Source organism: Etheostoma cragini, chromosome 6 (assembly GCF_013103735.1).
Source record: "Etheostoma cragini isolate CJK2018 chromosome 6, CSU_Ecrag_1.0, whole genome shotgun sequence".
Lineage (NCBI taxonomy): Eukaryota > Metazoa > Chordata > Actinopteri > Perciformes > Percidae > Etheostoma > Etheostoma cragini.
In genome coordinates, this window is record NC_048412.1 from 11112546 (window position 1) to 11140209 (window position 27664).

Here is a 27664-nt window from a genome sequence, read left to right on the forward strand (position 1 = left end):
TTTTATCCTTTAAATGGTGTAAGATGTATGAGCATGTAAGATGCGAGATGTATTAGAGATTTATCGTTAAGCCCCCAATGAGTAAGCAAAATGTATACATTGTTAGGATGTGTTAGTGGTTAGTTAGTGGTAAGGCTGGGCGATATATTGATATGTTACCATATATCGATATATTCCGAGTTCTGAGATAACAAAATATCGTTTATATCGATATGACGTAATGTTGCGCAACATGACCCATTTCTTCTAGAAACACTTTCCTATGTTTGGATCTCTCCTCTCACTCTCCGTGCAGCTCCGCCCCCACTCACACACGGCTCTCCAACGACATGGAGAGACACAGCGCCACTCCACACTACTAACATTTGTCTACTATTTAATTGTTGTTAACACAGCTGCATATTGTTAAGCATGAAAGGAAAGCCTGTGTTTGTACCGCTGGTTACTTTCCGTTGTGGCAGCCACAACAGTGAAAAACACAAAGTGTGTGACTGCACCTGCTGGACCCAGGCGAGAGATGTGAGTCATGGCCCCTTAATCCTAGTTCATAAAAATGCAGTGCAGAGACGATACAGACATTTCGTACACGAGACGCCACTGACGTCTCGTGTCTCATGTACACCTACTAATGCACATTCAATCCTCTCTGGAGCCATTCATAATGAGTCACTCGTCATTATAGAGAATCCAGTCTGCAGTGTAGTTCAGACATTTAATGATAAACCAGAGAATTGTACTATAACAATCGGCTTCATGATCAAAGAAAGCTTTCGTATCATACACTTCAGTCCATCGCATTCCCCCTCTCCCTCCCTCCCTCTCTCTCTCCCTCCCTCTCTCTCTTTTAATCTTAGTCTGTTATTGTTTGAAAACAAGTAAAGGAGCATTCTCAGAGATAGGCCTTTGTATTTAATATAGCCTAGGCTATTTATTTAAGATCAATTTTCATTTACATGTGTTGCGGCTACACACATATATTTTCAAACTGGGAAGGAAACCCTGTATTAGCATTTTCGATCAAAATCTGTTTAATAAAAGTGCTTGTGACATCTCACATGTGGCTTTGACTTAAAACTGAACATTTAGCCCAATTTGTAATATTCCAGAGATATGATGTATATCGTGTATCAGCTGAAAAATACCGCCATATGATTTTTAGTTCATATCGCCCAGCCCTAGTTAGTGGCACATTTCAATAATCAAATGTTTACCTTTGCAATTTGATCAAATTTGCCAAAAAGCTCATTCAGCATGTGCACCAGCTCTCCAGGTGAGCAGTCACTGGCCAGCCGTGTAAATCCCACTATATCGGCATACAGTATACTAGAGAAGGAAAACAAAAATCAATATACTATAATATAATGGTTTCATTTGTTTTCCAGGAAGACCGTAGCATTCCAGTACACTACTGCTTAGTCATATAAGTGGTAATCCAAAAAAAAAATACATGCCTGACATTAGTGTGTCTCTGGACATAGAGGTTGTGAAAATTGTTTGTGTTCTCAATCTGGCCGAAGTTTGGCCCCTTCAGCCTCTGGATGATCTCAGCTTTCATTACACGGGCAATGTGAGCTGGCAGCAGAGACAACAGGAGACGCTCCTAATGTCAGTTATACAAAGACAGAATGATTAATACTAGAGGGATGTTCAGGAAAATCAAGAATAAATAAGCAGATTATTACATTAGTTTTTTTTCACAGGGATTCATTGCTTCATTGCCCCAAAGAATCACTCACTGGAGAAGCTTTGACATCCTAAGTAAAGGTGTAATCCAAGAATCATCACCAGGGACTTTGACTTGTCACTAAATAAGTTTCCATTTTCTACATTGATATGTAATTGAATTCAGTGCTAATTTAATTCTGACACATCAACCTTTGAAGACAGGAGGAGACAAAAAGCTGTCAGCATTTTGTTGCAGGTATCCAGAAAAGTTCCAAGTGCAAAGTGAAGGTTAATTGGGCAGTACATTGTGTCAGGTTGACTTCTTGTAATTCAAATTAATGAAATTGAGAAAAACGTTTTGCAGTGCATACTATTTTATTGACAGCCACCAGAAGAATGACTCAACTGTATACACCTCACAACCTTTCTTCTATTTAGAGTTAGCTTAATCAACTCTCTCTCTGTTTCTCTCTAAAGTTACTGTGGGTATTACTCTAATCCAACGCAGTAGTTAGCAAAAACAACTCTGATTAGGGTTAGTAGTTCAAGATTTGAGAAAACACTTGATTAAGCCAAAGACACTGCCAACTCTAACAAGTCTCCATGCACCACTGATCATCTCCCTGCACAGCTGCTGAGGCTCAAAAAGGTTCTACATGAAGGAAAGGCTGCTAACAAACGCTGCCAGGGCTTTGGGTTTATGATGAATTCCCATAGTCCCCCTTGGACCACTCACACACCGAAAATGTATGTACTCACTGTACTGCAGGGCACTTTGGATAAAGGCACGCAGCAAACAGCATATATTATAAGCACCAGAGATGGGTCTCTCCACATGTACCCTCATCTGTCGCAGGCAGCAATAGCACCCCGGGGCAACTGCGAAGCGCTCCACCCGAGGCATTTTTGTAAGAACAAAAGCTGGATTCAACAAAGGAATAACCAGCTCCACCCCAAGGCTTTCACAACAGCTGCATTCACCCTCATCTGACTGTACCCACAAGCTACAACTGCAGCAGCTGTAGTTAAAAGCTAACTACATCCCAGGCTTGCACAGCAGTAAGCTTTAATCAACACTTTGCTAATTTCTCACAAGAAGCCATGCGGCTCATAAGCAGCAGCACCACATGCGTTCACCTGAATTCATTGTATTAACCTTCATATGTGGAAAGCCGGAAAGACAGATTTAGTGGGACAATATCTATCAAATAGTTAAGATTTGAGTTTGCTTTTGAATGTGGACACAGTTGTGATGGACCGCAGGCCATCAGGCAGCACACCAAAAAGTAAAAATGGATGGATGTCGTTAGACTTATTTTAAAGGGAATAATGTGCTGCACATGTTCGAATATCTTGTTAATCAACTGCAAAGATTTCAGCCAGTAGTCTTAGAATGCTAAATAGCTTTTACTACAGAGAATTTAGCACATGCAATAGGCTCCAGGGACCATTACACTAACTAAGGTCATTAACAGTTACCACATTCTGTAAAACACAACACAAATCCCCTGTGGACTCCTTCCCTTCCTAAACCACAGGAATCAAGCACTGACAGCTATATGCAGAGATCATGAAACAAAAGAGTCAAAAAACATTAGGGCAAAGCCTGCAAGCACAGAAAGAAGCTAAATTGTACATGACTACAGAGGGACTGTTTAACCCAATTACCACAGGTGTATGAGACACACGTCTACATTGACATAACGAAAAATAAATAATGGGTTAAGTTTCAGTGAGGGTATTGTAATGAATGTAAAACAACTCAAACCCCTTTTTGTGTCAGCATTAACTATTTTAATCTGGACTAAATATCCAGTCCTAGGTGTCCATAATGTTTAATTTAATTCACTCTTTAATTTCTGGCCTTACAGACAGTCCTGTTGTTGTCAACATTATCATCTCTGCAACACTCTCATTCATTTTACGTAAACCATTACTTACTGTATATTTAAATGTTCATTCCCCATCATTATTGTAATCAACACCACCCCTTATCACCAGCAAGACCACAACATGTACATAATCATTTACTGCTGGCTTGACTGTCACTGGCTCACTGGTCATTTAGACTTGTTGACCACTTTACCTGTTGTCTCTTCTCAAACTCCAGTTTAATTGGGGACTTGATGCAGTTGCAGGTGTCCTGATAAGTCTGTTTAAGTGCCAACTCCATCAGATGTTTATGGTACGCCCCCGCCATGTTGCCACACAAGAAAATGATAACATTGGCCAAAATCTGTACAGAAACAGAGGACATACAAAGCTGGTGTTAGATAAATATCAGACACAAATGATCTTTAAGTAAAATATATGAAGGCGTGACTAGCTATCTGGCATTTATTTAAAAAGAGGAGAAATAGAGCAGTGAAAGGGAATACATTCACATACTATCTGTTGGTGTGTTAACTATTGTACATGAACAGGTAGTATCAGAAAAGCTATTTTATACTGTGACAACAGTGATAAAACAGTTATTTTCTCATGTCCCAATATGAGTTTTGTACTTTAGGGATTCTAAGTCCTAAGGGGGAAATGAGTTTTTATGACATGAAAGCAAGACAAATGAAAAACCTCTTAAGTCAGAAATAGGACAAACGCTTTTCCTAATGGGTACTAGGCCCTGGAACTGAGATTCTGCAATGATGTCAACATCCAGCCCCGCACACAGAACTGTGTTTACTATAAGGGCAATGTGGCATACATAAACAATACAGCTTACATAATTTTCGTGTGAATCAGTTATTTAAAGAATAAGCACCTTGAATAATCTTTCTTCTTATACCCTGCTAAAAAAATTGTTTTTTAAAACATACACTACCGGTCAAAAGTTTGGGGTCACTTACAAATTTCCATTTCACTCAATTTTAGACAGGATACCAGCTGATCTGGGTGCGTGGCTGATCTTTAATGCAATATCTACATTTCCCATTATCAGCAACCATTCATCCAATGTTCCAAAGGCTCATTTTGTTTACTAATCTGATATTATTTAAAAAAACTAACTAAGAAAACATTAAACAACCCTTTTGCAAGTATGTAAGCACATAATGTAATCTGGAAACTGCTGCCCTGGTTAAAAAAAACAAGGCAACTGATCTCAGCTGGGATTCTTTCTATAATGTAGTCCAATGGAATTTTGTGAGTGACCCCAAACTTTTGACCGTTAGTGTACATATATATATATATACCCAGTGACTAATGGTGTGTCCACACTTTGTGTCTATATAGACTTTCCCTTGGGTCCATGTTCATCGTCCATCTGTTTCTTAATTAGTGTTATCGCAACAACAACAACAAAAACACACTACAGCCTCTATTTGACCATGGCATGGCTCAAGTGATGAAGCTGTTGTTAATCATACTCATGCTTTACATATATTTATAGTAATCAAGTAGTTTTACTAATGACTAGGCAAAACTTCATTAAAACAACCAAACTCAGTTTAGTAAAGAATATCTAGAGCAAACGTTTGAAATCTGACACTCCATGATGAGATTACTACTGGACGGCCTTGTGAACTCTGCGATCTCCCAACTTTGATCAAGTTTAATTGAAACAATGGCATTTGTAGTTTTCTAATTGCTGAAAGCTATAAAGCTCGCCTTACAACAAGACAGTAATATTTCCACATTTGGTACTTCTTCAGCATTATTTAAACTTAACATGCTGATCTGTAAATGTTAGCATGTTTACACAGAACTCAGAATTACACACAACAGCTGTACACTTTCAGTTTTGCATTCACATTATCAAGCCAGACTATTTGTTCAACAGATAAAATGAGTCAATTATGTATTCATGGCACATTCTGTAAGTAATGCTTACAATTATGCTGTATTGTATTCAGTAGTTTACCATAAGTAATGGGTAAATAGAAAAGGCTGACATCAAAAAACAAAATATAAAGATAACTATTGTATTGCCCCTGCATGTGTGGAACTCATCTTGTATGCTATCCCCCTTTTTCAGTCAATATCCCACTAAAAGCAGAGAATACAACATGTTAAATATGACACCAACCAAAGCTCTTCAGAATAACCACAAAAGGGCAAACTGTGAGAAGTGCAGTCTATTCTGTTTATTTTAATTTCAAAACCATTCTTTACCTTCAGTCACATTTAATGCATCCCTCATTGCAGCACTACACAGAAAGCCCCATTACAGGAGCTATTATGATAGGATGTGGTCCAGTGATGACAAGTGAAGGTATATAGACCAAGGGGCCCTAATAACCTTGCGCTCAATATTTCGTAAATGGACAATTTAATGGTTCTCTCCCATTGCATCTTAAAAAAGATTATTTCACTAACAGTAGTCATGACGCTTTCTGTTGTTCTATAAGCACAGTTCAATTACTTGTTCATAACATCTATATAATAATGCACAATCAATAATTATAAGAAGCAATAACTTCAACTATGAGTACAGATACCCACACTGGAAACACATAAAACAGCATCTAATTATTATGTTCACACTTTGTGCTTTAAATGTTGTTCTAAATAGATTAGATAAATGTACCGGTTTCTCCTTTACATTTGACAAAAGCAAACATCAGGGGCAGAGACTATGTGCATATGAGGTCTGCCGGCTTGGTTTACGTTCACATCTTTTCACTGTATTTGCTATGCACTGAATATATTATCTCCTCTATGCACATTTTCAAAGACTATTATTGTATTAGAGATTGTCTCTAGATTAAAGGCATTACATTTCCAAGCCTGGCTTAATTTGTGACTGTATATTTTTTCCCTGAGTCAAGATAACAGCAGCAAAACCCCTTAAGTTCTGCTCACCTATGCCTCTCCAGCTTCTCACATAGCTCCCTCGTATACATTATGTCCTGCACTGACTTGAGTGTGTGGTAAACTGTGTCTCTCAATCTGTAGCACTGTCTTCAATAATTCCGCAACCAGTCCAGATTGTTTCAGATAGCTCACAAGTCCTTTATAACGTCACTTGTAACAGCCCATGTATTAAAAAATTGTTGGGTTTAAATATTGCTATGTTAAAAAAAAAACAGTTTTTTTATTTGCAAGTTTTTATAAGTAGTATTCCTCCTGAAACTGACTTGAAAGGTGAATTTGTTTTATTGTTGTATTTATTTGTAACATCTGATTTCATATGTTGGTAAAATTGCACTTTCTACCGTGACATTAAAAGGGAGCTTGGATGTTAAACAAGAGCTTATTCATTATTGTACCTACTACTACTGTTAAAAAACACAAATACAAGCTACCCTTTTTGCACTTGCTCTGTTTACTTTACTCACTTAGTTTTTTACTGTTTTTATTTTTGTATTCCTCCTGAAAGAGACTTTATTTTAATGTGGGTTTTATAGCCCTCATCTGGCTTCAGGTTGCAAAAGAGCTTGGAACCTTATTGAAATGTGTTTTTTGTAAATTGTTAATAATTAAGCAATGGGAAAATAATCACTAACTGAAAAATTAATCATTAGATTAGTCGACTAATCAAAAAAAAAAAATTGCTAGATTAATCGTTTTAAAAATAATTGTTTGGGACAGCCGAGACAATTTACTCACTGCTTTCAAGGAGCCGGTTCTCACTAGTGAAGTGTGACTTGATACTTCCTGTGGACACATAAGATTGCCTTGGCAATACTTGACATCAGAATGCAAAGATAAATGGGCGCATTTCTCTACTGTACTGAGTTTATCTTCTTTTAGTAATCAAAAGCATATGCTATTTTATATCATAGTCCAGAAAGCAGAAACATATGTAGTTTCAGTAGTTTCAGTTAGTTTTGACAAACCCCTCAGTCACCCATGTGTAAAGTGTGTTGTTACATGACTGCATTCAGTTAGACCTGGGAGCTACTCTATTATCTGACATCTGTTAGACAAGACACTGAAAGCAATTCAGGCCATCTCAAAGGTCAGCTGTGTGCATCATACGTACATCGCTGGTACCCAATTACATTTAACAGTGGAGTTAGGTGAGGATGGCCTCTAAAAGGCTTTGAGCCCCACTGGTGAATTCTGGGATTATCGAAATCAGAAAGACAAGCCCTATTTGGGCTATTATACAGTGCTGCTCATAAGTTTATGATCACATGCTAAACTCGACAAAAAAAAAGAAGAATAAAATATTCATCTTTTGGAAATTGATCTTAATGCCTTAATTTAAATGAATAAGGAACAATCCAACCTTTAAAGACACCAATTTTCGTTGTGAATGAATAATGTCTCATAAATAAATAAATGTTCTTCCTTAAAATACAGGGTGCATAAGTATACACACCCCTATGTTAAATCCCCCTAGAGGCAGGCAGAGTTTTATTTTTAAAGTCCTGTTATTTCATGGATCCAAGCTACTATGCATCCTGATAAAGTTTCCTTGGCCTTTGGAATTTAAATACTCCCATATCATCACACCCTTCACCATACCTAGAAATTAGCATGGGGTACTTTCCATAAAATCATCTCTCAATGCACATCAAACCAGCTATTGGTCTAACTAATAAACATGACATGCTACATTACATAATTAAGCTACTCTTTTATCCAAAGCAACTTATTGCTATATATTTTAGAGGCCACCCCTGTGGAGCACCTAGGAGTTAAAGTGTCTTGCTCAGGGACATACTGGTTTATGTATCGCAGTTGGAATTGAACTCAGATCCACCACACCAAAGGCATGTGTTTTATCCACTGCGCCATCCAAAACCAACCGTCCAAACTCTAGGTAGGGTGAAGTCTATGTGATGATGGGGGGCTACATGATTCATTCTAAGCTAGATATTCAAATTTAAAAAAAAAAAGAAAAGAGAAACAAATTAAAGTTAAATATCATGTAAGCAAAGGTTGATACTTTCATTTGGATTCAGATAAAACCTAACTTCCCCTTAAACAGGTAATGCATGGATTATGCAACAGCTGCTACCGCTAAGAGTCAATGTGTCATTTTATTAGATGACGCTTAAAAAGAGTGTGAGTACTGCAATAAATTATGGGTGATTTTACACTCAAAATGTTATAACAAAGAATACAAATGAAGGTTGTTTTAGGTCTTAGAGGTTAGTTTAGGATATAAAAATACAGAGGGAAAATATTGAAATTTCTATAGACTATCTACAACACTGAGTTTAGCATCAGTTTGGATATTTGGAATATTCCAAAACACTTGACCTTTCTTACATAAAACATGTTTTATCCCTAAAGAGCATTTGACTACTATACTAAAAGACTAAGTATATTCTTATATCAAGTAGCCAGATCATTCTTCCTGTGTTTTTGTAGCCAAGAAAAATAGTTTTAGGAAAATACCAATATAATATTGTAACAATAAATTACTGATGTTCACACCATGCAGGAAAGGAATGGAAAAAGTAATTAAATATTTCTTAAAGTAAGTATTACACGAAAGTAAATCTGGACCCAACATGGGGCTTTCACCTCTTCAACGAATTAACTAAGTTAAGACTGCACTGAGCCAGCACTGTAAAGTTTAACGGACTTGGCAAAGGGGAGATGTCAGCATAGTTGCCTCTCACTTAATGCCTCCTTGGCAGTTTGTATGGACACTAGAGTAATGCGCAACTGTGAACATTTAATGGCTGACATTTACAAAACTCTGGTAGGATAGAGTGTTGTTTTCTTGTTCTACAAATTGCTCAGTGAGTGTGAAATATTTAAATGATATAAAATAAAAAAAAATCAAACATACACAATAAACACACATTTACTTAATGCTGAGAATATTGATAACACTCACATGTCTATAAATGGTAATTATGTAGTCAGCAGCCAGTTAGCTGAGCTCAGCATGAAGAATGGAAACGGCTTGTCTCATTTGCTCATAATCCAAAGTGTGTAAACAATATGTTTTGGTTTTACGAGGCACAATCACCTCTTCGGTTGTATTGTCACGTGAGGTTACCGGGCAATCAGCAGAGACACTTCAGGAGATAGCTTCACATTTACTCTACAGACAAGTGGTGGATTTTCTTATCCAACTCTTGGCAAGAAAGCAAATGGGCATATTTCCCGAAATGTCAAACTGTTCCTTCACAGTGGCATTTGTGATGTACTTGAGCAAAAATATGCTATTTTAATATCCATAAGAGGTTTATTCAGCTGTTTTCCTTAAAGTGGTTTGTAACTTTCAGTTTGTGTTGATTCTAGCGGACACTTTGACACCTTCTGTCGTAAAGATCTATTTTTTTTTGCGGTTCTGTAAAATTGAGATACCATTGCCGGAAGGTCATGCAAACTAGAGGTTACGATTAATGTCTTGCCCAGACTCATCATCTAAATCATTTACAATCATTTATTGTTACATGCATCATTGCATTACAAGTGTTGCATACGGTAACTTAGCCTGGATGTATCGTTATCTAAACCGGGTAAAGTTATCACTGTCTCTTTCTCACGAGCCAAAGCATTAAGAGTTAATGGTAGCAACAAATAGCGCATTTAATGAAACCCAGGAATGCTTTACACAAGTAAAGGACCTGAGCAACGGCATTAATAAAAACCTATATAAAAATAGCGTTCTTTTCACTGTTAGTCTTGTTTGCTGTTACAGGTCATTTATAATCATGATAAAAAAATACAGTTTCAGAAACATTAAAAGTAAAGTAAGCAGAGAAATAAAGCACTTTATGTTTCCATTGGTATGATTGAAGATAATCTTAATCTGCCATTATAATCACACATACTGTTAGTCAAGACATAAGTCCCATTACTACACGTGTAGAAATGAGTAAACATCAGGATATTGGATTCACTTCTCCCCTTTAGGAGCTATAGCACTCAGGGTGCTGTTTTCATGGCACACCGAATGTACTTGTGTGTTAAAAGTACTAGTGACAGATGCAAAAAAGAAAAGAGGAACAAGCTTGAATCGTTTCAAAATTGTGCTTTTAAACTCCTGTATAGAAGAAAGGTCACGTATCATCACTGTCAATTTATTTTCATCAACTTTCTGCTTTGTAAAACTAGTTTTAAGTGATTTAATGGTTTGGCTTTCGGTCTTTTAGCAAATGTATGCAGAGACTGCAGCCGTCTGGAATGTGCATTAAGGGCATAATTTAAAATGTACTGTGTGGACCCATTTTTTAGGTCATGCATGTTGCACTTCACTTCACATATTGTCCACACATATTGTATTTGTAGCATAATACATTATGCCTAATGCATACCCTGTTATAATCACAATAAAAACGACTTGGCCAGTCAAACTGATAACAGAAAACAACATGACTGTCATTGATTAACAAATAAAATGTGTCTGGAAACCTAAAGCTGCCAGGATTTGGCAGAGTCTGTGTTTACTAGTGGGCATTTTGTTAATTGGCAATGCCACTTCTAGCCCAGCAGGCCATCTTGACTGCCAATTGAGCAGCAATCTGTCTTCTCCTACAATTCCTTTGCAACTTGACACACACAGACTGTACAAAATATTAGGAATCCCTTCCTAATATGCCTGTCACAGTCATCTTTCAGATAAAAGAAAATGGTCACTGGCAATTATCTTCATTATCAAATCAATCAAAATGCATTACACTTTATTTCAATTCAGTCCAATTTAAAGTGTTTGGTTTTCTTCCTGCCATTTACAGTCCCTCTATATTTCCCACAAACATTTTATATATATATATATATATATATATATATACAGTATACACTAACTAGAAAGCCTTTCTACAACTATAAAAGAATATATAGACATCACCCTCTCAAATTAATGGCACAGAAATGAAATACAAAACTATAATTGAACTGCTGTTGTGACTTATTTTTGATTAAAGACTACCAACTTTTAGTATAGACCCTTTGCAAATATGTGACCATTACAATGTGATGAATCCATGACGGATGGCAGAATCACCAGAAGCACAAGCTAAACAGTGTAGTAGATGAGCAGAAAGATGAATTATTAATTGGTTCAATATAAGTAACACTAAAAAAACTTTAATAATAAAAATAATAATAATACTATATTTTTCTTTATGGCTTCTTCTATTGAACAACACGTTGTTGGGCCGTTATCGGTCGAGGTAGGGCATCTGGTAGGTGCTCACAAAGAAGAGTATTTTGAGAAGTGGGCGATAGCAGGATTGGATACCGACCCTTACCTTCTTCCTCCCTCCGACTTCAGTCCACACGATCTGTACCACTATGTGGTGAACGCATAGTGGTTTGTATCCCCATACACTGGTGCTGATCTCAAAGCTTTTGAAGTCTGGATGCTTTACCAGTTCTTTGTAGCTGGTTGGGTTACAGGTACGTGATGCTGCGCTAACTGCAGGGATGGTATCTCATTATGGCAAAGATAAGACACCACTCTAAGGTTTATCTTGTATTAACATCTATTCTTTACTTAAGTAAAGATTTATATAACACGTAGCCTATGTTTTTGGAAGACACGGTCGGTCGGGGCTACCCACATAACCTTGTTCACTGGGTGTGCCACTGCTACTTTAAAATGGATGCCTGGACGCATCTAGGCTTTGGGAAGTGCAGTCTTTAATTATTTATCATACGTTAATCAGTGCAGTAAATATGCAGACCCGCATTTAACTTGTTTTCTTTTACACATTTTTGAAGCTAGTTTCAGTGCCATGTCATCTTTAATTTAACCAATATTTTTGTATGTGTGTTAAGTTAAATGATCAAGGGAACAGCTTTCTTTTTGGGATATATGTAGCTAGCTAGGTCAGTGAATTACCGATGATCGTTAGCTATGTGGGTGGGTCATCATCGGGTTGACCTGTTGGCAGGAACTGCTGGTTAGCATGGCAGTTAGCTGGTGAAGATACTTTTATTATTATTTATCAGTCCTTTAAAACAGAAAGGCAATACCTACTCATGGTTGTGTTGGTGAGGATTACTCTGCAGATTGTGTATGTGAGAACACAAACACAAACATACATGTATGGTTTGGCTTGTCGGCCTGAAGCGTAGCTCTTCCTCCGTCCGTCATGGGGTTCATTTGCGTGAAGTGCAAAAGGCTCTATGTATGATGCAAACATTTCCAATTAAATTAATCTCAGAAATAAATGAGTCACATAAATTATGTGAGAACCACATTTTACCATGTATTATTGGAGACCAAAAAAACATTTGTTTTGCCAATAAATATTTTACTGATGGAAATAGCTCAATAATTAATTGTCCATAATTCAAGCTGGAAGTAATTCATTTTTCAGAACATCCTTTTTATGCTTTCACACTTACTGAAACTATCCAATTTTTCTACAAGGGAGATTTTCTTAAAGGACATTCCTTTCTGGCAGATATCCAAACTGACATGATGCGCAACTGGGGGTGACAGATAGTGACCATGTAACGTACAGCCCCAGGCTGCCCAGATGCCAGCATGCCCATGCTTCAGTTACACATTAAAGATAAGTAGACCAAATAACAGGCCATCACGGCAGAGTTCACAGAAGTAGGGAATACAGTACACTGAGTACAATTATGTGCGTTATGTTATATGAGCACATGTGTTCCTGTTATCTGAGGGACAGTATGTATTTTGAATACTGGGCTATAATTGATCCTTTTGATTTATTCTTTAAAAGGAAATTTGTTTGTTGATTGTTATTGTTGCCGTCATGCTCAGAGAGGCTTTGGAAGTTCTTTTAACCTTTTATTGTCCAAAAGTTGGAATGCTGAACACAGGATATCAATAATTTAGCGATGCCTGCAAAAAATGTTAGAATGACAGTCATAATGCATGATAGGAAATTTTACCATTAAGATGAATAACAATTTATAATAAATTCTTTGTTGTGTAGAAACAACAACTGACAATTTACCCAGACTGTGATTGAGCATCGAGGCTAACAAACAGCAATACACAAAAAAGTCGTAGCGAAGAGCAATTTACATGTAGTTCATGGCTGAGATGAGAACATAGTATAATAATAATTACTAGGCCTTTTGTATGCTAGAAATGCCCTTTGTAGCTGTGAAACGTTAAATTGCACGCTGGACTTTGAAATCTATGATTACCACTGAGGTTGTTCTAAACTAATGTTGTATCTTTTATCTATTAGTTGGAATTAGCCATATGTGTATTTGCAATCATTGACTTTTGAAATCAGCTTTGAATAAGCTCAAATGAATAAAAGTTTACATTAGCCAGATAACTGGTTTCATGATACTTATTTCTTTGTCTTTCCCAGCATATCCTGACTGAACATTTTGCGCTTGAAACAGCAATACTGCTGGAAATAGGGTGACCTCCTAATAAAGTATAAAAAACAGTCAAACATCAGAATTTCTATCGCTTACCTGCTATGCTAAATCAGTTTTAGTTTAAAGGTCGCATTTGTTGTTTCCTAAGAATACAGACTATGTGTTTAAAATGACCAGAAATGAGCAGAATGGGGAAACATTAAATGTCTGGAAAGCAAATACAATTTCATTAAGGTTCAATCTTGATAATAAAAATAAAAAACACTAGAGTGGCCGCACTTCCCATCAATTATGGATAATATGGGGTGGCTTTGTCTACCTGTAACAATATATAAAGCTCAAAAGGTATCAAAAAAAGCTGATGATCATAAAGTGACATACAGGGTATGTTTATAATGTTTCATAAGACCCCCGGCAGAAAACCTAACTTGCATCTCTGTCTAGCAGCAGGATTGCTGTTTAGAGTACAAAACAGCATCATGTATGTTTGTTGCTTCAAGTACAGTGAGCATCTCCCAGGGTTATTATAGTTTTCCATTTTTTATCAGTTTATATATTTTTTTATTTTGTTCAGACTGTTTTCAAATTCAGTTTAGTTTTAATCAGATTTTAAAGCGGTCTGCTGGCTTATTTTTTTGAAAAATGCTTAGTTTTGGTTTAGTTTTTTTATCGGTTTTAGTGTTAGTTTTAGACTTTTTTAGTAATATGGGTTATTTGTCAGGGGCAAGATTAAAAAAAGCCAGAAAAGTATTGTGTAATTATTACGCACTAAAAGCCTAATACAATTTTAGTAATATACACATACAATGTATCTAAAAATAACACCTGAACATAAAATGTACATATGATGAGCACAAATGTGTCTACAGAGTCTACACAAGACTCCGCAGTAAGTGCAGAATGTGTAAGTGACGTTTTCAAGGAAAAAAACTAAATTGCCAAAAGACTAGAGAACACATACATCATTAGGTGTTTTTAACTTTGGTTTGAGTGAAGTGGCAAACTTGTTGCAGTCAATCGACTCACAGAGTTGCGTAGACCTCCCAGCATCAATACACATTAAACCACGCTTCCTCCTGTTTTTGGTGTTCCAAAGTATTACTAACCAGCAGCTAGCAGGTCGCCGGAGAAAGCACACCTGTATGGTTCTCTGTCCTATGGTTGCCTCTGTCATCCTGCCTGGCTCTGTACCCATATATCCATACCCTGTCTTTCCCTTTAAAAAAAACTGACCACATATTTCACCACCTTCCACTGCAAGTCACTTTTTTATCTAAATATCATTTTATATCTAATATTATATTATATCTAATTATGATGTATTATATCATAATTAGAGCTCGACCAACAAAGGATTTTTAGGTCGATACTGATACTGACAAATATTTGGTTAATTAAAAATCCAATACTCCAATATATATTTAAAAAAAAAAAGATTTCCCTAACATTGATAATTTGTAGTTATTTATGAGTTCTCACTAAAATAATATAATTTGTTTTATTGTCACAACAGAACGAGGAACATCAAAATAAATGGAAGTTCTGATAAGTAAAAGGGCTGTCTCAGCAGCGTGCTCCCTGTGTCATCTTAGCATGTGATTTGGCTGATCAGGGATCATCAGAACAGAGCCATGTATAACTGTATTTCCATTAGTTGCAATAAATGATTAAATCCATCTAGCGATCCTGACTGAAAGTTAGTTATGGTTTCTTGTAATGCCTTGTTTTACTTTTTTCCCCACCTAGTTAACGACTATAACCTTGGCCCCTTAAGTATCTACTGGAAAGCAGTGTGTTCTGGGAACTGTAGAGTGGTAGTAATCTCATCTAACTCTCGGCAATAAATAAATATTTCTGTTGTGACACACAATTCAGAGATGTTCAAAAGTCATTTTTTGAAAGTCCGAATCAAGTCTCAAGTCTTCGAGCTTGAGTCCAAGTCAAGTCTAAAGTCTTTGAGGGGCAAGTTTAAGTCAAGTCTCAAGTCTCTGGCCACTTGATCGGTCCCTAACGCTGTATTGTTAAATCTTATGAATTCAAAGCCTGTCCTGTAGCTACCGTCCATACAGTACAGTATCAAAATCAGTTGTTCTTAACACATCCCTCTAGCCCTCGGACCTGGGGAAATATTAACCTAAGTCTGTCACTTCATATGGATCCAACTATTCCGAGGAGAGGTAAGTGAGGCCAGCGTCTTCACGGAAGGTAACCGTGCGCACAGATCCGCTACGCCACACATGGATGAAATAATGAAATAGTAAATATGACTACAGTAACAGAAATATGTGCAGAATTAAGACATTCAAGACAGTCCACTGTTTGGTGGACCGGGTATAGGTTGCTCACTTAGTCTACAAATCATCCACGGGATCAATTACACATCACATATGTTTTCTCACCCGACACCTGTTCCCGGGGAGACTGATCCGTGCGTCCCCCCCTCCTGTGCGCAATTGATGTCTGAGCCTCAGCAGCCACTAACTATAAAGATACAATTTGCCTGTTCCCAGCATTAGCAAGATCCCTTGGCGATGGTTGGCTTGTTACCTGTAACGATATACGCTACATGTAACGTCTTTTTCATATTGCAAGTGACTGACCTGTCTGGGTGCATTTTGAGATGCCTGATAAAGTTTGACGTTGTTGATCCGGCATTATTTCTCTTGGTGCCACATACCTTGCATGTAGCTGTTTGCTTACTGCCACTGTTTACATAGTTATTGAGAGCACAACTAATGACAAAAGGCACTACTCCAGGAGGACTTGGTGTTGTTGTCGTCAATGCATTTCTTTTTTTTATATGTGAGTGTGCGCACATATAGGGGACATGCAGCTTGTCATATAAGTTTCCCCAACGTACAGTGGGGAGAACAAGTATTTGATACACTGCCGATTTTGCAGGTTTTCCTACTTAGAAAGCATGTAGAGGTCTGTAGTTTTAATCAAAGGTACAATTCAACTGTGAGAGACGGAATCTAAGGTCATGGGGTCTGATAAGTCAAAAATAGAGCTTTTTGGTCTAAACTCCACTCGCCATGTTTGGAAGAAGGAGGGTGAGTACAACCCTTCCAACACCATTCCAACAATGAAGCATGGAGGTGGAAACATCATTCTTTGGGGATGCTTTTCTGCAAAGGGGACAGGACAACTGTACCGTGTTGTGGGGAGGATGGACAGGGCCATGTATCGCAAGATCTTGGCCAACCTCCTCCCCTCAGTAAGAGCATTGAAGATGGGTTGTGGCTGGGTCTTCCAGCATGACAACAAGCCAGTGCAACTAAGGGGTGGCTCCTTAAGAAGCATCTCAAGGTCCTGGAGTGGCCTAGCCAGTCTCCAGACCTGAACCCAATAGAAATTCTTTGGGAGGGAGCTGACAGTCTGTATTACCCAGCAAAAGCCCCGAAACCTGAAGGATCTACAATAGGTCTGTATGGAGGAGTGGACCAAAATCCCTGCTGCAGGGTGTGCAAACCTGGTCAAGAACTACAGGAAACGTATGATCTCTGTAATTGCAAACAAAGGTTTCTGTACCAAATATAAACATTTCTGCTTTTCTGATGTATCAAATACTTATGTCATGCAATAAGATCATACAATGTGATTTTCTGGATTTTTGTTTGTCTCTCACAGTTGAAGTGCACCTGTAATAAAAATGACAGTACATGACTCTACATGCTTTGTAAGTTGGAAAACCTGCAAAATCAGCAATGTATCATACAATACTTGTTCTCCCCACTGTTTATGGGCCAATAAAAGAAAATAAATACATGAATGAATTTAGATTTAAAATGCAATAATTGCAGTAAAACAGGTTGTTGACTTATATTGAAGCTCAAGTCAAGTCTGAAGTATTTTGGGTGGAGTGGCAAGTCAAGTATGAAGTCAGCTGTTTGTGCAACTTAAGTGCTAGTTGAGTGCGAGTCTCAGACTTAAGTCTCCCTCTCTGACACAATTATACATTTGTCAAATAATATTGATTAATATACAAACTAATTCCATTAAGTTCAATAACGTGTGCATAATTTGTTGATATTCTATGTTGTATATTATATCAATGTGTCTCCTATTATTTACCCAAATGTGTGCTTGATCAACTTACCTGCCATAGTATTGGTTCCATGTGATCAGCTGTGGTGGACAGGCAGACACTCAACACAATGGTGTGTGAGGCGGAGGTCAGGACGCTGGAGATGATGGCTTCCCGCATAGAGAACGGCAGCATGGTGTAAACCACAAACACAATGAACAGGAAGAATGACACCTGTGGAAAAAGAAACACACTTATGACACACCTGCAGAGGAAAGCGAGAAAAAAACATAATGAGAAAGAGAGTGAGAGAGATGGGTGCACAAGAAAAGAAAATAGACGGAAATAAAATTAGTGTTGACAGTCCTGTGGGCAAAAAAAGAACATGATCCCCAAGTCTGATCACCACCAACACTGCTTGCCAAAGTGAAGTTTATTTATGAACAGCTATATTAGTGGCATCAAAAAATAAATAATGTATATAAAATTTAGGCAGGCTCTGGGAGATAAATGATAAAGCTAAACACTAAATTACAAAAGAGAAAAAGGTAGAAGGACTACATATGGGTTGGACACTTAGTCCTATTACAGTGTTGGGCACTTAACAGTTGATCCATTTTAACATTTTTAGCTTCTTAACTAAGCTCCCTTGATTACAAGAAGCAGAAAATGGGACAATCCCTCAGACCTCAAACCTGACTCCTCTAATGTAGCATGTAGAATGCTTTCCTTTTACCCAAGCTCCACACACACACACATACAAATACATACACCCCCTTCTTAAATATGCCTTTGGCTACAGAGTTAAAGCAGCTCATCTGCTGTCGTGCATGGATAGAAAGAGGCTAGTGTTCTCACAGGCTGTGGCCAGGTCCCAGTTAACTTGCTTGGGTTATTTGCAAGGCCATTTGGAAAGCTTAGGGTATTAGGGTATGGGGGCAGTGAGATGGAAAGAGGAAAGGAAAGCAAGAGAGAGAGAGAAAGCAACTGAAAAACAGTACCTCCTCTGTTTATGGTTGGGTGACTAAGATGGAGTTCTACACTCCTACTTTCTATGGTAGTGAATTTAAATAGTAGCAAATATAAAAGGGTCAGCTGTTTAAGCCTTAAAGACATTGCTTTATTCATGTTTAAGTTAAATATGTGTTCAAATGAGTTATACAGTAAGTCTTCTGCATTAGCAGACCTCCTGCTGCTTCACTGCAGATAAAAGTAGGACACATTTACTAATTAGCCTAATCAGGATCATCTATATAGCTCTTTGAATTGTCTTAATTTGTTAAACAATGGTGGACATATTAAAACAAGCTTGATATTCTACAGTTCTTATAGATCTACTGTACAGTTGACACCATCTTTCAGCATGACGACCCAAAACACACAGCCAGGGCAACTAAGGAGTGGCTCCGTAAGAAGAACCTCAAGGTCCTGGAGTGGCCTAGCCAGTCTCCAGACCTGAACCCAATCTTTGGAGGGAGCTGACAGTCTGTATTGCCCAGCAACAGCCCCGAATCCTTAAGGATCTAGAGAAGGTCTGTATGGAGAAGTGGGCCAAAATCCCAGCTGCAGTGTGTGCAAGCCTGTTCAAGAACTACAGGAACCGTACGATCTCTGTAATTGCAAACAAAGGTTTCTATTCGAAATATTAAGTTCCAAAAAAGTTAAGTATTTCATACATCAGAAAAGCTTATGAAATGCAATAAAATGCTAATTATTAAAAAATCATACAATGTGATTTTCTGGACTTTTGCTTTAGATTCGATCTCCCACAGTTGAAGTGTACCTTTGATAAAATTACAGACCTCTACATGCTTTGTAAGCAGAAAATCAAATACTTGTTCTCCCCACTGTACCTTCAAATAATGTTTCCAAAATCGTTTCAGTGGTTAATTAACTCATTTGAATGAGACATAAAAATATTGGTAATGTAACAGTAACGGATAATTCTGCATCCAACCTGTAGGGGGGCCAAAGAGGAAACGTGCTTTGGTTCCTACTGTAAAGGCAGAGATGGCAAAAGTACTCACTTTCCGTACTCAAGTAGAAGTACAGATACTTGTGTTAAAAAATACTCGAGTAAAGAAATTAAATTAGTACTTCTACTTTTACCAAAGTAAAAGTAACAAAATACACGCTTGGAAATTTACTTAAAGTATAAAAGTAAAACACTTGCAAATGACAATTTCTTTGAGTGCAAGCTGAGAAACTTCAGTGGACATAGAAAAAGGCTCTTTATGCCATTGGCTATATTTTAAATGGATGTCTGCCATCCATTTAAAGGCCTACAACATCACATGTGATCATATGATTATTGTGACAGAGACTGGGACACCAGGTTAATAAGATTCTGACTGAGCAGCAAATTATGAAGTCAGTTGTGATTCTGTGAAAACTCACAGATCCAGTTCCTCTTTTTTAATCTTCACCTTAACATTTGAAGGAATCTCCATGTATGCGTGTGTGCTCAAATAGGGCTTCAGGAAAGAAAATAAAGGATACAATTTGAAATACTAAACAGACATTAATTAACAAGTTCCCTATATTTTAGAATTACGCAGCACATTCGCCAGGAGTCATTCTTGATGCATAGTCCACTATCTCAAACATCTCTCTCAGATAAGGACAAGGAGGATTTGGAATCTGTTGAGTTGGCTTGTAGTGGTGCATCAAGTGCAACGTACATTAGCCTACTGTATTGACAATAAGATTTAATTCGGAATTGATGACCTAAACAATACTAATGGTAACTCATGCTGTGTGTATGGTTCTGCAAATAAATAAATAACATTGTAAAGGCTACCATACACAATGCATATAGGAATCATATATGCTAGCAAATAACAATAAACCCACTATTAATTCCATAATCTTAATGCAGTGCAACTGTAGCATGTAAATAATCCACCTGAAATACAAATGTGAGCAAGGGTGTTATACAATCGCCATTATATCCAATCAACAGCCAAGTGCAACCTAGCTAACAGGTGAAGAACACAAACAACATCACTAGCTAACTTACTTTAAATGTGCCAGAACTACAGACCAAAACAACAGGCTTAAACGAACTGACAAGAGTTATAGTTGTATAGTTACAGTTCTCAAGGACTCACACACACAATCTCAACTGATTATCCTCCAGACAGCTAGTTGCTTTTTTTTTTTTAACGGAGCCCACTGGGGTCAGCTGAGAAATAAAAACTAAACCGGGCCAATTCCCAGGTCTATGCTCTGTGGAACAATAGTGTTAATGAAAGCCTTTAATGTACATACCTAAGAAATGTCCGAACACTGGGCAAAAGCACACAATGTTCAGCCAGCACACAGGATCCCTTTTCTTGGTGTCAACTTGCATGTGCATGTGAGTTATTTTCTTCATCAAGTCTGTAATGCTTTATTTTTCTAGGATGGCAGGGGTCCCTGCCTATGATTGTTTTTACAAACAAAAAATATTTGAGCTCCTTTCCTTTGCGCCTCCTGCCAGCTTTGCACCTGCGAGGATGCTAAAGAACCAACTTAAGTTGGTGGCTTACTTTATACTCTAATCCTATATATAGTTTAAGCAGTTAGTCTGGTCTGAATGTTGGTCTGGTCTAAATTGCAGTTGAATTACAGCACTCCACACTTAATAAATGTAATATAAACTAATCTGTTTGACCAAGCTTTAGTTTGGCTTATTTTATTCTTACATTGTCACAGTTCAGTAATTCTAGCAACAGCAGTTTGGATCAAAATACAAATTTCTGAAGCTGTTTACTGAGAAGTGCAGCATTGACAAACAGGGAAAAAAAAGGAGGATGACAAGTCAGTTATTTTTAGTGTGGCGTAAACAACAAAACTAAAACCAGCTGTGGAGATGTGTGTCAGGTCTCAAACAGAGGTGAGAAAACTAAACAGAGGTGACTCGTGGACTAGTAAGGAACGAATCCTGAGGGTGGTGTGAGACTGCAGACACAGTAATGGTTGCAGTATTCCTGATTTTTCCTGATTCCTAGTCAGAACAACCTTAAATTACAGTACTTGAGTGGCTGTGATGGTTTTTCAGTATGGTATGTGTACTAGAATGTTTGTCAGTTTTCTTCAGCCAGTTCTTTGTTTGACCTTGTCATATCCCTTTTAAGCCAGAAATTCTGTAAATCACACCACGAATCAAAAATCGTTGAAGTGCAGAATCAGAACAGAAATGCCACCAGTTTAAGGCTATAGACATTAAACTGAAATAATCTGGTAAACAATTTATTGATTGTAAACCTACAAACCCACATTTTTCTCCTCTGTGGATGATTAAGAAAAGTGTTATTTATGCACAATGTCAGAAGAATACAAAAGTATTAACATACTTCCTAATACAAGAGATAATAGATAATTGCTGACAAATGTCATCAAGCACAGCAACATAATTTGCTTAGACTCTATAAAGCCTTTTTCTAAATTAATGCTCTGAAATCCAATGCGGCTACTGAATCATGAAAGTACACCAACCAAGGATAATGGAGAGGCTGCAGGGGAAGAGAAACCTGCTGAGTTCTACTGAACACATGATACAGCAATAAAAAGTGAGGGGCTACCTTCAGTATGGTTGAGAAAACCACATAAGGACCGTCTCTCTGGCAATTAAGTAGACAATGCTTTTTGTGGTCCATCATGGTTCAGTCAACTCTGCTTCTACCCCATGAATCAATTCCTTGATAATGACACTGAGGAGGGTTCGTAAAACAAATTATAGAGATGGAGTGTTAGATTACATCAGGCTTTTAGTCTACCGTCTGTGCCAGAGATTAGTTTACAGGCTAGATTTACAATATGGAGGGAGAGTGAGTGTGAATTGCGTGTATATGTGAGCATGTGGTTTGTGTATGCTATTTAACCCTAAAAAAGACATGACATTTTCATTTTAAGTTATATTCACTAAGCAAAAAGACAAATTTATGATGAAGATGCAGAATTAAATGCAGTAGTTCAGAAACATTCAGCAAACATGCTAGATTTTTAATTTTCACCTTTCAGTCTGGGCACACATTATATATATATATATACACAGTGAGGAAAATAAGTATTTTAACACCCTATTTTGCAAGTTCTCCTACTTAGAAATCATGGAGGGGTCTGAAATTGTCATCGTAGGTGTATGTCCACTGTGAGAGATATAATCTAAAAAATAAATCCAGAAATCAAAATGTATGTTTTTTTTTACTATTTATTTGTATGAGACAGCTGCAAATAAGTATTTGAACACCTGAGAAAATCAATGTTAAAATTTGGTACAGTAGCCTTCTTTTGCAATTACAGAGGTCAAACGTTTCCTGTAGTTTTTCACCAGGTTTGCACACATTGCAGAAGGGATTTTGGCCCATTCCTCCACACAGATCTTCTCTAGATCAGTCAGGTTTCTGGGCTGTCGCTGAGAAACAGAGTTTGAGCTCCCTCCAAAGATTCTCTATAGGGTTTAGGTCTGGAGACTGACTAAGCCACGCCAGAACCTTGATGTGCTTCTTACAGAGCCACTCCTTGGTTATCCTGGCTGTGTGCTTTGGGTCATTGTCATGTTGGAAGACCCAGCCTCAACCCATCTTCAATGCTCTGAGGGGAGGAGGTTTTTTCCCAAAATCTCGCAATAAATGGCCCCGGTCATCCTCTCCTTAATGCAGTGCAGTCGCCCTGTCCCATGTGCAGAAAAACACCCAGAAAGCATGATGCTACCCCCCCCCCCATGCTTCACAGTAGGGATGGTGTTCTTGGGATGGTACTCATCATTCTTCTTCCTCCAAACACAGTTAGTGGAATTATGACCAAAAAGTTCTATTTTGGTCTGATCTGACCACATGACTTTCTCCCATGACTTCTCTGGATCATCCAAATGGTCTTTGGCAAACTTAAGATGGCCCTTGACATGCATGATTTCCAGCCATGGAGTCTTAGTGTATTACCAACAGTAGCCTTGGAAACTGTGGTCCCAGTTCTTTTCAGGTCATTGACCAGCTCCTCCCATGTAGTTCTGGGATGATTTCTCACCTTTCTTAGGATCATTGAGACCCCACAAGGTGAGATCTTGCATGAAGCTCCAGTCCAAGGGAGCTTGACAATCATGTTTAGCTTCTTCCATTTTCTAATGATTGCTCCAACAGTGGACCTTTTTGGCAATTTCCCCGTAGCCCTTTCCAGCCTTGTGGAGGTGTACAATTTTGTCTCTAGTGTCTTGGCCATGTTAGTAGTTGAATTCTTACTGATTGTATGAGGTGGACAGGTGTCTTTATGCAGCTAGCAACCTCAAACAGGTGCATCTAATTTAGGATAATAAATGAAGTGGAGGGGTACGTTTTGAAGGCAGACTAACAGGTCTTTGAGGGTCAGAATTGTAGCGGATAGAAAGGTGTTTATAAAGTTATTTGCAGCTGTATCCTACAAATAAATAGTTAAAAAAATCACCTTAGGATAATCATGTTGACTCATTTTACATACAGTTTAACAAAAAAACTAAATGCTGAGGGAACACTACTATGTTTTTTCCTGTTTGTTGTGAGCGGTAGGCCTATCCACCTCCAATAAGCTGAAAAAGGTTTTAAACAGTAAGCTAATACAGCATCTACTACAGCAGGGAGGCACAGGCAGAGGGACCGCAGGGTTAGCTAACGTTAACTTTTCCAAGACAATGGAGTTGGATTTGCCTTTTTTTGCTCACCAAACACTGGTGTGGTTTTTTAATTCAAGTGGATGCACACGGCTTGCCCCCCCTGCCTGTCGAGAGAATCTATGGCTTCAGGAGGGGCGGATGTGCGCATCGTTCAGAACACAAGACAAAATCAGAGTGTTCTTGCAAAACAGAACCTGGCAAAATAATCGTTTTAATCGAGCAAAAATCAAGATTCAATTAATTGTACAGCCCATATACAGTATATGTATTGCTTCCTATGTTTATTGTATTATAGTTTGTCTTTTTATATGTATGGTTTCCTTCATTGCCTCTTAGATTTGTTATTGACTTATTTTATTGTAATTTATTTAAAATATTTAAATAAAACTTACATTTCTTCCTTAACGTTTTTCTTTAATGGAGCCTCCCAGCATAAGCTTTTCTCATGTGTCTTACTCGTATAACCAAAGTGACAGTAAACATCTTAAACCTTAAATCTTCTTGACTATTCCAACCTGGCAGGCCACTTATTTCACTCCAACTCCCTTTCCACACATTCTCTGTCCTAATGAGGTTGGCTGTATAACCACAAAGGAGTGTGTGCCTGTGTCTTTGAATGTGAATGTGTGTGACAGAGACAGGGAGGGATCCACAGTCACAGAGAGAAGGAAAGGAGCAGATGAGGCAGGGTCCTGACATCTCTCAGTGACGGGTAGTGGCTGGACCACACAGATAAGCCCATCTCCCCACTGTCAACAAACACAGAGGGCTTTATGGGGAGAGGATAAGCATCCAATTGATTTCAGGTTTGAAAATGGAAAGTTTACTGCATATTTCTGGAAGAGGGGGGATGGTGTGCACAACACTGCTGAGGGAATGTCTGGAGCCTCTGTGCCATTTATTTTACCTGACGGTGTACTGTACTGACATTGCAGTTTGTAATGTAAACAGCCCCCTGTTTATATAGGAGAGTGTCAACAGAATTAATATAGCTATTTTGACAGCTAGCTTCATGCCACTGGATTAAAAGAAACATAAGGGGGACAGCTGGGAAATCTACTAGTTTTGTCTAAACCAAGACAAAAATGTATTGAAATATATCTCGAAATATACCAGTAGTATCTGAAGTAGTTAAAGCTACACAAATCATGCTATTTACTGCAGTAAAAAAATCCAGTTAGCTTATTAGGATGCAATGGCATTGGGGAAGAATAAGGAAGGGGTAGGGATACTTCCAAAAGAATGGTACTGCAGTAGAATTTGGGTTTGCTAGGTAGGAGGAAAATGTACGATGTCCACTATTTCTTTTGAGCCACAGTGTCTCACTCTGAAAAGTTCAGTAATAGCTTTTATGTAAAAAGCACTACAACTGTTTGGAAATGGTGACTGACTACACAAAGATGTCCTAGTAGATTTGTAAATAATGCACATTGGCCTGTCCAGGGTGGTTATCTTTAACAGTGAGTAACAGAGGAAAGAAAAAGGACAAGACGTAAGAAGAGCTCATTAAAGCGATGGTAGCACTATGCTTCCACATCAAACAACATATTACTGCCCTCATCTTCAGCTTCTTCTTAAACGGAAAAATGACTGTTTTTTCATGGCTCTACCACTGAGCCACAGGAGACAAAGATACCCATATTACCTACCAGCCCCCCCAAGTGTTACTTCATTCTCTGCTCAGGAGGACGTCACTCCACTATACCCGACATTGCAAATATTTGTTCGCTGCTATATTAATGTTGTGAATGCCAAGTACAGCCCGTTTAAAGACAATAAAGTGTTAAATAGTGCCACACGTGGTCTGCTACTCCAATCAGCAGATTTTATTTAAATAAAAAGCTTATATATTGGTTTCATTTTAGGTCTCCATTAATGACTTGCTGCTTATGAATTGTTTTAAAGAAACTTTAAAAAAAAATGTTGGCATGTTTTCAACTTTATTGGACAGATGACAATGTAGAGGCAGCCTGAAAATTATAACCGTGTACAACAAGTAACAAAGGTCTCTGAATCAAACCTGGGCTGTTAGGGGGACATGGCATGTGCTAGAACCATTCAGCTACCAAGGAGCTATGGACAATTTAACCTTTTAGAGTCACCTTTCTATACCACTTGAGAATCACTATACAAATCACAGTATAATCAACACTTCAACATGTATGGTTATGTTTACCCAAGTGTAGCACTGTCTGTTATCTTGGTGCTTCAGTGGTTATCCTCTTCCATATCATTGCCTTACCCTCTCACTCTGGCTAGGCAACAGCTCCTCTTCCAGCCTATGTTCCTCATCAGATTTATGACATTAGAACTTTCACTTGACACATTGAAGACATAGGTTATTATATTTTGCAGGACAATTTAAACATATGTTATATTTTACTGTATGTGTTACATTTCAAAGAATGGAAGCAATATATATATAAATTATATTTAAACAGATGATTTGTGGAGGGATGCACTGAAATTGATTTCACCAAAAACATTTTACACACCCCGAAGAAATTTTCATTTTTGGGCCAAAAGAGAAATTCAGCCAAAGAAAGTTTAAAAAAAAAGAAGTAATTTTCAGTTTTGAGGGGGGGAATGTACTGGGGACAAACACTTTTGCAAGATCTCGACATTGATCTTACAAACTCGAGTTTCATTTGCAAGATCTCGCAAATGCAACAAACAATAAGGCAAACCTTGGCTAGTTGCACTAGCTAGCAACTAGCTGGTAGCACAATGATTAACTCTCCTTGGTTGTCAAAATACATACATCCGTTGTTTATTTTGATAAGCTTTACAAAATAATACATGCTAAAGTGAAGTGTTATAATGAAAGTTGTCGTTGACAGTTGATGTCAATGACTGCAGGCTAACCTTTGTAGCTAGCTATTATCTAGCTAGTACCATTGACAGAGAAATTCATTTTTATGAGTCTTTTATTTCATATTTCTCTGTAGTAGTGTCTTAAAATATTATAACTTTCATGCTTATTATATATTCATATCTTGCTTGTCATATATTCTTACATGCTTATTATATTTATGTATCTTATATGCACATTTAACAATACTGTGATTCTTTCAAACTGTGTCTGTGTTTCTTTAGTTAGTGCTGCCTAACCAAGAGGCAATAAATGTCTCACTGTTGTAAGTCACGGAGATAACCAGTGTCTTAGATTCGAGGTC

At 37.7% G+C, this 27664-nt stretch overlaps 1 protein-coding gene across 2 annotated transcripts in view; it reads right to left on the reverse strand.

Annotated features, from left to right (window-relative positions):
* Positions 1 to 27664, reverse strand: part of adcy2a (adenylate cyclase 2a) — a 71702-nt gene that overhangs the window by 28432 nt on the left and 15606 nt on the right. For both annotated transcript variants that reach the window (XM_034874428.1, XM_034874427.1), the window contains exons 3-6: positions 17933 to 18094; positions 3752 to 3901; positions 1452 to 1600; positions 1212 to 1323 (exon numbers count right to left, since the gene is read on the reverse strand). In XM_034874428.1, coding sequence (XP_034730319.1) covers positions 1212 to 1323; positions 1452 to 1600; positions 3752 to 3901; positions 17933 to 18094 — 573 coding nt within the window. The remainder of the gene's footprint in view (positions 1 to 1211; positions 1324 to 1451; positions 1601 to 3751; positions 3902 to 17932; positions 18095 to 27664) is intronic.